At 52.1% G+C, this 14,440-nt stretch overlaps 1 protein-coding gene across 1 annotated transcript in view; it reads right to left on the minus strand.

Moving 5' to 3' along the window:
- MEF2D (myocyte enhancer factor 2D) overlaps positions 1-14,440 on the minus strand; it is a 45,290-nt gene that overhangs the window by 15,400 nt on the left and 15,450 nt on the right. The window contains exons 2-5 of the mRNA XM_015819843.1: positions 10,791-10,994; positions 5,737-5,874; positions 2,663-2,873; positions 1,787-1,843 (exon numbers count right to left, since the gene is read on the minus strand). Coding sequence (XP_015675329.1) covers positions 1,787-1,843; positions 2,663-2,873; positions 5,737-5,874; positions 10,791-10,994 — 610 coding nt within the window. The remainder of the gene's footprint in view (positions 1-1,786; positions 1,844-2,662; positions 2,874-5,736; positions 5,875-10,790; positions 10,995-14,440) is intronic.

The following is a 14,440-nucleotide window of genomic DNA, read 5'->3' on the forward strand; positions in this document are numbered from 1 at the left end:
TCACCAGTCTCCAGTGGGCTCAGCTAAAAGAGGGGGTTTTTTTTTGGGGGGTGAGGGATCCAGGGCAGCCCTTCCTGGCCAGAAAGATGGGAAAGAGCGAAGGAAGTTGCTCATGAAGCCGGACAAGGCCAGCAGGAGTCCTGCCTGTTGGCTCTAACTGGTCAGGGCATCACCAGGCCGAGAATGGCTTCTCTCTCCCCTCCGCCTGGCACAGACAGGAGAGGGGAGGGTCCCCAGAGCCCCAGAGAGGCTGGCTGGCTGGGTGTGCACAGCCACTCGGGCACAGCAGAGCCGGTGACAGACCGCTTGGGCCGGCCAGGATGCTGCCTCTCTGCCTGCTGACACGCTGTAATTAAGGGCAGAATCGTCAAAATAGGGATCTGGCCGTATTTCTGAAGCAACGCAGAACGGCTGTCCTCTGAAGGAGGATTCTAGGCAACGGCCGGTTTTGAAACCGACAGGGACAAATAAGGAAAAGGCCGCCTCTAATTGAAGCCTGGGCAGAAAAACTGGCTGGCCTGGACCCCGCCAGTTTTGGGCTCCACCCGAGGCCGTCTCTCCCTCTGGGGCAGCTTCCCTGAAGGAGCCTGCAAGGGAGGTTTTTCCGCCGCTCAGCTTCCCCACTGCCCAAGGCGGCTTCTCTCTCCGGTGCCGGGTTTGGCCTCAGCCACTTTGACCTGCTGGCTGGCAAAAGGGGGGGTGGCACAGAACAGCCCCCTTTGTTAGGATTCAATGTTTCTCTAGTGGAGAAATAAGGTTTCTAACCTGGCGGAGATGGCAAAAATCTCCGCGTATTTGAAAGATCAATATCAGGAAAGATATATTAAAATATGGGAAAGATGGATAGTTTATATACAGAAGAGATATGAGATAAAAAATTATCATGTAGGTTATGAATAAATTTTTTTTCTTATGTTAGTAGAATGAATGTTATGAAGGGGGTTAAAGAAATTAGGATGTTGTTTATTTTAAAATTAGAGAGTATGGTAGATAAGTTGTGGATATTATAATGGCTTGGTAACCCTGTGTTCAGTTCTGGGAAGCGAGGGAGGGGAAGGGGGGGGAAGGGAGGGGAAGGGGGATAATGGGGTGGGGGGAGAGTCGGGATGGTATTATAAGTATGCATTAATAGTTATATAACTAAAATGTGTAATGTTAGAATTGAAACGTATGTATGTTAATGCATTCTATGTATAATTTTTTCTACTTTAAAAATAAAATTTAAAAAAAAAATATGTTTCTCTAGAAGGGGGAGAGGCCCCCAAACACAAGGTAAGGCACCTTCAAAGGTGGCCTCTTCTCTCGGTTTTTTTTTGGGGGGGGGTTATGGCTACCTAAGACAACCCCCCCTCTAAATATGTATGTATTTATGTATGTATAAAATTCTCAACACACATTCAGACACAATATAAAGAATTGTTGATCAACATTCAGGCTAGTGGCAGAGGGAATCCAATCTGCACAAGGCGAGGGGATCGACTGGTTCTCCCTCATGTGAAATTCCCTCCCCCTCCACTGACTTGCTCCTTTGGTGTCTCAAGCTCCCCCCTTCCTTCTTGGACACCCCAAAAAGGCTGTCTTGGCAGAAGGAGCCAAAACTGCAAGTGGGGGGGGGGAGGGATGGGGGGGGAGAAGTAGGGACAAAGGCCACGGGGGGGGCGCCTCAGAGCCTATGCAAAGTGCTGGGGCCTTCCTGGGGTGACCCCCGAGCTCCGCCAGAGCCTCTTCCCTTCTGGAGGGGCAGCCTCCTGAACCTCCCCCGGCTGCCCCTGCCGCAGCTACTCACCCACCGGGCTGGGACAGGCTCCATTCGTGTTGCCGAGCTCCCCTCCGAGCATCGCCCCTAGGAAGAAGGCCAAGGGTCAGTTGCATCTGGAGCCACCAGAGACCCCCTGCTTCTCTAAGCCCCCCTTTCCAAGGGAGGGGGGAAATCATGGCACCTCCATGACTGCCACCTCCCTTAAGTCCTCAGGCGAGGCCTGTCCAGAGCTGGGCATCCCAAGCATATCTACATGTGAAAATCATGTCTGGACACACCCGAATCACATTTCAGATCAACCACAACGCATAAAAAAAAAAGACCAGAATTGTAAACTGCCCCCATTTATGGCCGTTTGCCATGTCCCATGGCCATAGGACTACAATTTATGATTTATTTATTTTTTGCCAAAAACCAGTATTTACTTCCAGTTTTTGGCCAAAAGCTCATAGTAAACAATGAGTTCACTTAACAGCAGTTGCTTAGTGGATTCACTTAACAACCGTGGTGATGTGCTTAATGACCACCACAAAAAAAAGATCATAAAATTGCATTGGTCATGGGATGACCTGCTTTATGATCTTCACAACTTACGATCAAACTGGGCAAGCTCCAACACAGTCATAAGTCCAGGACTGCCTGTCCTTGTCTACCCACAGCGTACACATGGCCAAGGTTGACCCCGCTGGCCTCCTGTTCTTTCCCCAGCGCTGAAAGGTGGGCTGTGGAGATGCCCCAGGCCAGAGCTCACCCACTGGCGCTCGGCAAACCGTGGCCTGGATGTCCAAAGGAGCTCCTTCGGTTGCTTTTGCTTTCTCTCTTTTCTTTCTTCTGAGTTTGCCCAATTCCTTTTACACTGCCTAAGAACCCACCAGGGAGAAGAAGGAAGGGAGAAGGCCGTACCTGCGCTGGCCGGCCTCTGCGGGAGCGCCGGGGAGACGGTGTTGCGCTGGAGGGCTGGCTGTTGCGGGGACAACAACCGGGGGTCGGTCAAGGAGGACGTCACTAGCGATGGGGTCACCAGGGAGCCCCCGGGGTTGCTGAATGGCAGGGCGTTCTGGTTGGCCATTGGCACCGTCACAGGCATGGCAAAGTTGGGAGCAGGAACGGAGGACTGGAGAGAAAAGGGGCAGGAAAGCCGGCTGAGGGGGAGCCGAGGGGGAAGGCTCCTCCGCCACCGGCTGTCCTGCGCTTCGCGGGAACCCACCACTCAGCGACAAGAGTCTGTCGGAGACTTTTGATTCCAAGGAATCCGGGAGGGACCAATGGCCGGCCGGCCTCCCAGGCCCACAGATTAGGGCAATGCCGTGAGCTCGGAATGTTGGGAGGCGAACAAAACCTCTGACAGAAACCCCCACCACCCCCCGGTTCATCCCACAGACCAAGCAGGACGGAGGGCGTGAAACTCGTCAGCAAGCAAAAATAATCCCGAAAGTCAAAGACAGAAATAAAGGGAGAGAGCAGGTAAGAAGTAGTTAGCAACCTCAGTCTGACACAAACTGGGCAAGAACAAAAGTAACAACCACTCATCTCCACTCCCAGCGAGGTCAGGAGCCCTCCTTGTTCTGCAGCCACTCCAGAGATGCATTTTGGGTCTGGCAAAGGGAGCAGCTTGTGAGATGAGCAAGCAGGACAGCCGGGGTGGGAGGAGGGGGGCGCTAAAAAACCGATTAGTTCATTTTTATATGAGCTTATTACAAGCTGCCCATCTCCAAAGGAGCGAGAGAGTCGGGCATGTTAATTGGAGAGGGGAGCCAGTCACACAAGAGTCTCGGATGGCAAGAAATGTTCTTCTTCGCTAGCAGTTGGGAAACATCTGGGAGGGGCTGTCTTCAGGGTGGGGCCATTTAAGCGGGGGTGGGGAGGACTTTTTGCAGGAATGCTGCTAAGTGGAGATCTAAATCCAGCAGCAAGGTGGACTAGCTGCCCTCTGAGGTCCCTGCAGGGGTCCTTGGTGTGAAAAGCAAGGCCCTGGGCTCCTTGGGCTTCCGGGGTGCCCGTCCACTCCAGAGAAGGTGTCTCCTCCCCAGGGTAACTAGCAGATGCCTCCAGCATCGTCTTTTCGATGCCAGTTGAGAATATTCACTCCTTCCCACCTTTAAAGCCATGGTTCAAATCACTACAAGATTCTGGTGGTTTTAATTCCTCTATTTATTAGATGGCCGCAGCACTTTTCCTGCATTGCTTTTGACCTTGGCTGCATTTGAATTTTTCAGAGGTTGCTGTATTGTGGCAAAGGGGGGTGGGGGAAACCTTAACGGGGGTGCGGGTGGTGCGTATGTGAGCGTGCAAAGCTGCAGTCCTTGAGGATGCGCCGAGCAGCCTCCACCGCAGCCGCTGCCCTTCCGGAGGCTGCGGCCTTCTCTGCTGGGCGTGCCCCTTTTCCACAGGTAAGGGCAGATCTTGACCGGAGGCTGCTCGATCAGCAGGGCCCCAGAGGGAGCAGCCAGAAGGGCCTGGCCCTGGCCCCGGCTTTGTAAGGGTGAAATCTGTGGGAAGTGACCTCTCTGGAATCTAACCAGAGCAGAGCTGCTTTCTCCCCATGCCGGACTCAGCCGAAAGCCCTGGCCCCCTTGTCTTTCACACCCCGTTGCCTTGGGACCGTGAACATGCCACTTCCCATTGTCTTTCACACCCCATTGCCACCCCCCAGCCTCCTCTTGGTCTCATGAACAGATTGGACCCTGTGGGGCAGGAAGAGAAGAAAAGGGAGGTTGAACTGCCGGGAGCTGCAAAGGAAGCCCACAACCTGTGGGTCCGGCTCTGGGGACGACACCAAAGCCCTGGCCAGGCACAGCTTGGGTTACTAGTTAGTTAGGCAGAGGGTTGGGGTTAATTCTCTCGGGAAGCTCATGCACCCCCTCTCCTCCCAAACCGCCTCCATCTTCACCCCCTTCAGCGCTTCTGGGACAAATCTGTGACTCTGGAGGGGGGGGCACCTTCAGCCTCTGGAGCCAGTTCAAGGCCCGATATTCTCCTGCTAGCCCCTCACTTGCTCAGGCGGGGAACCCAGATGAGGCACCCCACAGCCGTCCCTGTCCAGGGCGACTCCAGGCGCTTCCTCTCAAGCCAGTTTCAGGCCACACCACCCTCAAAGGGGGGAAGGAGAACAGGCGCCAACCACCTTTGGGTCTCCTGCCCACCAGAAGCAAAGACGGCCTGTTTTACAGCTGGTCTTCAAGACCCTCAAACCAAAGGAGAGTGGAAAGGAGATAGAAACGCTACCAAGCCCTGGGGCGGAGTGGGTGGGTATTACAGGATGGAATTTTTTTACATTTTGTAAAAAATGTGCCGAGTCACCTATGTGAGTCTTCGGTGGTTATATATATTTATTTAATAAATACATACTAAATAAATAAAGCCAGTCTGGCCTGATGCCCAGAGGGAGTGGGGGGGGCAGGCTACCGGCCACAGAGTCTTTCCTGTTTCTCTCCTGGGGGGGAACCTGGGTCAGAAAGCATGGAGGGCAGGGCTGCTTTCATTTCCTGGCAGGGTCCCTTCCTTCTTGATCTCCTCAGGGGACCAGGCCCCCTTTGCTTCCCCCTAGGCATATGGGAAAGTCTCGGCCAGGCGAGCGGATGTCGGGGAAGTGTCCACACGCGTGTTAATGACTCAAGGACGTGCAGGGCTGGCACAATGTGCAGGGCACACATCCGGCAGCCGCCCTTGCCATGCGGAGGGGAGCGAGTGGGCTGCCCCCCATTACTCACTGTGAGCCTGTAAGTCTGCATCATTTTATCAAACTCCTCATCAATCTTTTTATACTTCTCTTCAGTCTGGGGTGTCAGGGTAAAGATGTCCTCCCCGTCGGGACTCTCCCCCTCTCTATGCTTCTTGTTCAGCACCTGTCAGCCAGTGGGGAAGGGAGGTCGGGGGTGGGCAGGGGGCGTCGAATCCAACAAACAAACGAGAACAAGAGAGAGAGAGAGAGAGAGAGATGGTGAGGGGCTTCTGGCCGGCTGGGGGTGGCTACTTACGCCGTAGCGCTTGAAGAAGTTGTCCAGGTCCTCACTGGCTTTCCGGTATTTGTCCTCCGTCAGCGGGCTCTGGTCAATGGAGTCTTCCCCGTCGGGTTCGGGACTCTCACAACCATTAAAACCTTTCTTTCTTAAGGTCTGAAAGCACAACCGGGAGACGTTCAGGTGGGACCTCGCCCAGCCTTGGTAGATGGCAGAGGGGTTGCCACCCAGCAGGGGATGGGAGTCCAGGTGCCACCGGCTCAACCCAACGAACCTTTCCTTTCCTCACTCCCACCCCTCAGCCACACAACAGTCCCCTCCCCTGGGCCTTCCCTGCCGTTCCCGATTCCACTCGTCCACCTGCTGGGTCAGTGTGGTCAGTTCTGCTTCCTGCAGAGAATGGCAGGTTGAATTATAACTGAACTCCAGAACTGAATTCCAGGAAAAAAAAAAAACCCGAACTGGACAGAGATCCCATAGATCTGGAGGAATCTTGAGATCCTGCCTGGCAGCTCTTGAGCGGCCGCTCGAGACCAATCTCTTCCCCGACAGGAGAGAAGCGGCCCCACACTTCCCGTGTGTCAGGAGAACATCAAACGCCGTGTTTACCAAGTATTTATTCCAGGCATGGCAGCTGATTTGAAGGCTGCCTCCCTCCTCTGCCACGCTTAATCACTGTGTTTTCAAAATACCAGAAGCAATTAGACCCCATTACGGAGCTCCCACTTGCCAGCTCTTTTTAAAAGTCAGCTTGTGGCGAGGTTGTGGAGAAGTCTTGATCTCTTGTTGGGCTAATGAGGAATTGAAAGGGGTCTGTGTGTGTGTGTGTTTGTGTTTGTATATGTGTGTGTGTGTGAGAGAGATTCCAAACATCACTGGCCATTTTGGCAAAAAAGAAAAGCCTTTTCTGGATTAAATCCAGGCCCCAAACAGCAGGCAAATGTGGTCGTGAACACTCGGGACTTTTTTTCTCCAATGTACACCTACTGGCATGTACTGTGGGTGACCATTATTAATTCATGGAATTATAATTTTAGAAAGGACGAAAAGGGAGCTGACTTTGGGTGAGAAAGACCCAGAATCCAATAGCCTGAGCCATCGGGGCCAGAGGAGGTGGCCGGCACGTATCCCGGCTGCGATTCAGGCACTGGGCAAGGCTTAGAGCAGCTGTCCTCTTCCCTTCCCCCTCCGGGAAGGACAGCTCAGCCCCCCCCCCATGCCCTTTCCAGCTCTGGTGCAGCCAAGGAAGGGGGGGCGGCCTCTCCTGGGTGGGGCTGCCCCATAGGCCAGCTTCGGCCTTCAGAAGAGGAGGAGGAGGAGGAGGAGGAGGAGGAGGAGGAGGAGGTGGTTCCGGAGCCCAGAAGGACCAGGGAGACCCAGGAGGGCACCTTCCCACAGCCACCAAAAAGGCCTCTCCGTGGGATATAAATTTAGTAAATAAATGAACAAACAAACAAACAAAATAAAAATAAGACTCCTGTTCATAACCAGCCTGGCAGCTGCGCTGAAAAACCAGCACAAAACAGAGAAGGCAACAGCCACATCCGGCTTCCTGGCCTTCCATCTGGCTTCAGCCACCGCAGCCAGTGCGGGACGTGGCTCCTCTCAAAGTGGTCCAGATGTGGCCCACGTGGGGTGCAACTGCGCAGCCCCTGCTGATCTTGGCTCTGACTCGCAAGGATGATCCTGCAATCCTGTCCTTTGCAGGATCATCCTTTGTGTGTGTGTGTGTGTGTGTGTGTACGTGAACAAAGACCCAAGAGGGAAACTCCACTTGGAGGTGGGGGGGGGGAGGGTTGTAAGCAGCAAAGGGGCATCCTCTCCCCAAGTTCAGGGGAGACCCCAAGGCTTGAACTCAGACGGGGGAGCAAGAGCCACCCCATGAGCTCAGGAAGGGGGGGGGGAAGGCAATCAAAAGGGAAAAACGCAGCAAAGCCCCACCAGCCTCACAAAAGGGCCACCAAGCGCCAGGCTTTTGCTGAGGCCCACTTCCTCTGAGCCCAGCCCCCACACTGGGCCACCCATCTCAGGCAGAAAGTTTGTGCCAAGGAAGATGGGGGGGGGGGAGATGCAATGGATAAGCTCTCCCCATGATTCCTCCCTCCTCCCTCTGCTTCTTAGTGTCACTGGATTTCCCCCTCCCCCAAATAAAACTGGGCCAAGCAGGATCTTTCTGCAGCCCTTCGCTGCCCCCCTGGCAAACAAGCAGGGCACCTTGAGCCGCCAGGAGCTGAAGGCGGAGGAGAGCCCAGGGCAGTGGCTCAGGTGGTCTTTGGGAGAGGGACTGCAGACCCCTGCCAGATGAGGCGAGGCTGCGGGGGGGCGGTGAGATTCAGAAAAGGAGGGGAGAAGACAGACTGGGGCTAGAAGTGTGGGTGGAAACCCACAGAATGGAATTTAACAGGGAGAAAATGAAAGCCACCGCTTTCAAGGGCAAGGGCAAGGAAAAGGAAAGAAACATGGGGCAGAAGGAGGAGGAGAGTCCGGCTCAAGGGCGAAGGGCTCACGAGCACAACAGAGTGCACAAACGTCAGGCAGGAAGCCCCCAGGAAGCTCTGGGTCCAGAGCACCCACTGATGTGGGGATTGTTCTGCCAGGCAAAATGACCCAAGCTCTCCTTGGTACATTGTCCCCAACTTAACTGTCATGTTGAGCAAAAAAATATTCAAGGCTGATCAAAATATTCAAAGTTCAAATGATTCAAAATACTCAAGGCTGTTAAAGAAATTTGGAAGAAAAATGCTCCGAAGGATAGAATAGCATTTCCATTTGGATTCGGAAAGGGATGAGGCCCTCCTGTATGGAGAGGGCCCTTCTGGAAGGCAGGGAGGACGATGTCAGCAGGTAAAGTGGCAGGGACACACACACACACACACACACACACACACACACACACACACACACAGAGATTGGCAAGGACCGCAGGGAAGGCCACCCTATCTAGGACAATCCTAATCCTTCACTCAGATCAGTTGGTTTCCTGGCCCCAGGATGTCCGCCTTACCTGGATTAACCCATTTTGCTTCTCCTCTGCCCCAAATGACTTCCCTGGCAGCTTTGAGCCCAGTGCCGAACCAGCCCAGGGTGGCCCTTGATCTGAAGCTGGGGGCCGTGGAGGGGAGGGCCAAGATGTCCTACCAAACACCTCCCTTCGACCAGTCCGCTCCTACAGAGAGGGCCTCCTTAGAGTGCCGTCGGCCAGACAATGCCGGCTGGTGACCCCCAGGGGGAGAGCCTTCTCTGTGGCAGCTCCTGCCCTCTGGAATGACCTACCCCCCGACCTACGTACAGTTGCGGACCTGCGCCTTTTTCGCCGACCCCTGAAGGCCCATCTATTCCGTGCGGCCGGCCTGGCGTAGTTTGGATTGTGTTTCAGTGGGGGGTTTTTTTACGGGTGTGTTTTTAGAACAGGCCCGTTATTTAATTCGATTTTAAAACAGAAACTATTTATTTATTATTGTGGTTTTTAGTATCGCCTGTTCACCGCCCTGAGTCCCGTAAGGGAGATAGGGCGGTATATAAATTTAATAAATAAATAAATAAATGAATGGGGGCTTTTCAGTGAGAGGAGCTTATCTTAGCAGCTCCTCGACCCTTTCCATATTTCCTCAAATGGCAGACCAGCAGACCACCTGGAAACGCGCCTTCGACCAACACGATGCTTTATGGGAAACGAGGGGAGGCAATTCTTGTTTGCTTGCCACAGTCGATGCCCTGGCTTAAGGCTACCTGGGGCTGGTGGGTCAGGACAGGCGGCTGGATGTAGCCGAGGATTCTCCTGGATGGCCAATCAGAGCACTGCCAACGGAGCTGGCTGCAAGGGGAGAAGCTCAGGCCCATCCCACGTGTGACCTCACTCACCTAGATCCCGGCAAAGACCCCCAAACACCTCCCCCAAAGCCTCACCCGCCCCGGCTGGCAGGGTCTTCAGCAGCCCTACAGGAGACCCGTTTTGGTGGGGAGACCTGGAAGGTGACGGGCAGCCTGGTGCAGAAAAGGGAGAAGGCAAGTCAGACCCTCCCTCTGGCCCTCCTAGCTCCATGGTGGACTTTGAAAGGCAATCAACAAAGGGCAGAGGTTTCTAAAGGGCTCAAGTTTTGTTCCTCAAATGGGAAATGACTCTCAAATTCTAGACCTCTTTATATTTTATTCCACTTGCAGTGACTCTGTGTGTGTGTGTGTGTGTGCACGAGTGTGCGTACATGTGAAAGAGAGAGTGCAAGTGAGGGCCTAAGTGTGCACCTGGCACAAAACCTCCACCCCCTCCCTGCAGAATGATTCCTCCCCCTCCCCCTTCCTATTCTCTCCCATCTTGAGCAGATAAATTGAATGACTAAAGGTTTTGTGTGCCTTAATTTCTGCTCACTTGTAATGTCAATAATTACCCAGCCAAACCATTCATTTGTCTAGATCCTGCCAAGCACAGAGAGAGCCACCCACGGGCAAATTCTCATTGAAAGGTGACAAAGAAACGGCGGCGGCAGCAGCAGCAGCGGCGTCTCACTTGGTCCCTCTCTGGGAAGCCGTTCGTGCACAGAGGGGGTCGGAGGGCCGGGCCGGTCCTCCGAAAGCCCAGAGGCCAACCAGCTCCATCCCAGGACTCTCTCACTGACCTCTGGCCAGTCCTCCTGAGCATGCAGGGTTCACACTCTGTGTGGCCACAGTGGCCGCCCTAAGCTGGCCCTGGTCCCAGCCCCTTGGCTCAGCTCCCTCCCTATCCCAGGGAGAATCACCCCACGTTGGAGCCGCTGCTGGAGGTCGTCTCCTTTGGGGAAGACATGTCACGGGCTGAATGGGGCCAGTGCAAGGTAGTGCAGCTGAATCTGTGCAAGCCCGATTGGGTTTGCTCCTTTTCTGTGGCTTAGGATACTGGGCACAGCTCCATGGCCATGGAGCAAGGCTAAAAGTCTGCCCGGATTCTCCCTGGAGCCCCGGCATGGCTCACATCCACTGAAGTAAGCAAGGCTCTCCAGCCGGTCTCCTGCCCGGCTGGGCGGGTGGCTCTGCAGGCCGGCAGGGAGGATTAGCCCACCAGCGGGACCCCCCTCCCGGGCAAGGACGGGGCACGGCACCTCGATGATGTCTGCGTTGGTCCGGCTCTCGTGGGGCTCGTTGTACTCGGTGTACTTCAGCAGCACCTTGTCCATGTCTGTGCTGGCATACTGGAAGAGCTTGTTCGAGTGGTTGAAGATGATCAGGGCGATCTCGCAGTCGCAGAGGACGCTCAGCTCGTAGGCCTTCTTCATCAGCCCAAACTTCCGCTTGGTGAAGGTCACCTGCAGCAGCAGAGAGCGAGCAGCATCAGCACAGGGAGAGGGCAGCCCGGAGGATCCGCCCCAAGCCTGAAGCCATCCAGATTTTCCCCCTTACCCCCCCAGGGTCGGGGAGCCAGAATCGGGAGATAATCTGGGAGTAGAGCTAAATTCTCCGCTTCGGCCCCAACACCCCTTTCTGCGCGGGGCTTCTCAGGAGAGCCTCTCTCAAGGTGGAGGCTGCCTCGGGGTGCGCTGAAAAACGACTGGGGAGGCCAGTTCCCTAGGATCTGCGTTGTGTAGGACTTACACTCCCTCGACTAAGCTTCCTTGTTGTACAACACTGAGGCCTGTTGGTGAAGCATCGCACGAAAGGATCGTGACTGCGTCTCGTGTCAAAACCACCCTAAGTGTGCCCAGCCCTGCAGAGAGATTCTCTCCCCAGAAGCGAAGCAAGCAGGAAAAGCCGAAACTCTGATGAGAGCAGAAGCTTCAATGGCTCCTTTGGCTCCGCCCCTCCCCCCCCCATTGAGGCCTCCTGGACAGACTTTACCCCCCCTCCCTCTCCCCCCCCCCGGCCAGCCATTGGGGGAGCCCTCATTAAGGCAGGTTTTAGCTTCAGTTGGCAATTTTTTGTGCACACAAAATGTGTGTTTAGGAAAAAAGAGGGAAGCTGTTTGATAATAAAGAAATAAAATGCGGTGCATCTCTGACCTGTCAGCCCAACTTCTTATCTGCCAATGAAACAGCAGGCGGGAAGCAGGTTTCAGGAGGATCGCACTAGAAAATTTCAGTTGAGGTTCCCAAATTGTACCTTTTTCTGGGTTTTTTTTTTAGAAGTGCCTTTGTTCCTTTTTGCTGTGGATAAACTGACTGGTTTCACCTCCTTTGGGCAAGCGGGCAATGGGGAAAGAGGCTCCTGCTTTAAGGGTTAGGGCAGTGATGGCGAACCTTTTAGAGACCGAGTGCCCAAACTGCAACCCCAAATCCACGGGTGCCGGGTGGGTGTGGCCCATTGGCTGGGCATGGCCCATTGGGTGGGCGTGGCTGCGGTGGTAACGGCAGACTGGGTGGGACTTAAAAGTTTAATCAATCAATTCCAACTTTGCAAGATTTTTTTTTCCCGCAAGAAGTTGAAATTGACTGATTGATTGAACCTTTTTTTTTTTTTTGCACACAGCAGCGGAGACCTAAAGTGAAAATGTTTTATAAAACCCAGCTGAAGGCCTAGGACTGGGGCGATGGCACGTGTGCCCACAGAAAGGGCTCTGAGTGCCGCCTCTGGCACCCGTGCCATAGGTTCGCCACCACTGGGTTAGGGTATAAAATCCCCCCCCCTTTCCTCTCTAGAAGGAAACTGCTGTGGTTCCTGCCCTTGAAGGGAGACATCAAAGTGTTCAGGAAAGGTTTTAGAACCCAAACTAAAGAATTGCAAGATTTTTTTGGGGGGGGGAGCTGCTGGCTCATCACTGCCTCCCCTATCTGCTCCATCCCAGCCCCCCCCCATCAAAAGACTGGGCCTCAAATTTGCTCTCCCAGGGAATATCTGGGCCGATCCACATTAGCCCTGCCTCCGGTTTAGATTCAGTGGCTGCCACTGCTTCTCTTCCAGGGGACACAAATCTGGGGTGATCCCACAACCTGGGCCGCTTTTTTGGCGAAAAGAGGGGGGAAAATGAAATAAATTCTATAACCATCCCTGGCCATGTAGCACTGAAGAATCAACCCTTCCTTCAAGAGATAGACATTCTCATAAGAGGTAAATTAGATCATTTTGGTTTTTTTTAAAAAGAAGAGCTAGACTCTTTTTTTTTTAGCTTTAAGTGACATTCTAAACATTTAGTGGTAAAGGCAACAAAAATGAAGATGTGTTCAAATCTTAGATGATCACTTAAAAGGATCTGGCAGAAAAAAAGGTATTTAATTATGAGGAAACAAGGCAGATTATAGGATGATGTTGGCCTCTGTGCTTAAGAACAACTCTGTCAGCAAGAGATCCAAGTTGCATAAAATATACAATTACTGGACTTGTACAAAGAGAATGAATACAAAAAAGCCCTTTAAAAATGTTCCCTCTGTCTCAACTAATCCTGGACTTTTCCTCCAGATCCCTGGAGATTTGTGGCAATTAATTCTGAGGCTTCTGGAGAGATGGAAATAAACCGCATTTCTCTTCCCAGCCTGGTTCGGAGCTTCTGCCCTTGTTTTGAAAAAAGCAAAAGCCTTTTCTCCCACGGAGGGCTCTGGGGTCAGCCCGGCCACCTCACCCCAAGTCCCGTCTCAGCCAGCCTGATCTATCCTGCCAGCGAGACCCGGCTTTCATGCCCGAGCAAAGCATTTTAGAGTTTATGGAGATTGCCTGGTTGACACCTTTTCAGCCAAATGCTAGATTTCCGTCACAATCTGCCCACCCACCTAGGGGGGAACCCAGTTTAGGGGAAAGGCAGGTCCTCTACACCCGCAGGAAGCCAACTCGGAGGAAGGAGGAAGAGAGGGGAGAAGGCTCTTCCCAGGCCCCACCACGGCCGGGCAGAGGCTTTGCAGGATTGCAGGTGTGGGGGGGGGAATGATGGAGAAGGGAAACACCCTTTCCCGACTCTTCTCAGAACAGATGACAAGATCTAGAGGAGCACCACAGTAACCGAGGGATCCTCCTCGTCCTAAAAAGCACACCAACGGATGGGGGCCTTTCAAATGGCACAGTCACTGGGGTTGGACTATTCTATTCTATTCTATTCTATTCTATTCTATTCTATTCTATTCTATTCTATTCTATTCTATTCTATTCTATTCTATTCTATTCCATTCCTTTCCATTCCTTTCCATATTTTCTATTCCATTCCATATTTTCTATTCTATTCTATTCTATTCTATTCTATTCTATTCCATTCCATTTCATTCCATTCCTTTCCATATTTTCTATTCCATTCCATATTTTCTATTCTATTCTATTCTATTCTATTCTATTCTATTCTATTCTATTCTATTCTATTCCATTTCATTCCATTTCATTCCATTTCATTCCTTTCCATATTTTCTATTCCATTCCATATTTTCTATTCTATTCTATTCTATTCTATTCTATTCTATTTCATTCCATTCCTTTCCATATTTTCTATTCCATTCCATATTTTCTATTCTATTCTATTCTATTCTATTCTATTCCATTTCATTCCATTTCATTCCATTCCTTTCCATATTTTCTATTCCATTCCATATTTTCTATTCTATTCTATTCTATTCTATTCTATTCTATTCTATTCTATTCTATTCTATTCTATTTCATTCCATTCCTTTCCATATTTTCTATTCCATTCCATATTTTCTATTCTATTCTATTCTATTCTATTCTATTCTATTCTATTCCATTTCATTCCATTCCTTTCCATATTTTCTATTCCATTCCATATTTTCTATTCTATTCTATTCTATTCTATTCTATTCTATTCTATTTCATTCCATTCCTTTCC

The sequence above is a fragment of the Protobothrops mucrosquamatus genome, unplaced genomic scaffold (assembly GCF_001527695.2).
Source record: "Protobothrops mucrosquamatus isolate PMUCROS unplaced genomic scaffold, P.Mucros_1.0 scaffold1001, whole genome shotgun sequence".
NCBI classification, from domain to species: Eukaryota; Metazoa; Chordata; class Lepidosauria; order Squamata; family Viperidae; genus Protobothrops; species Protobothrops mucrosquamatus.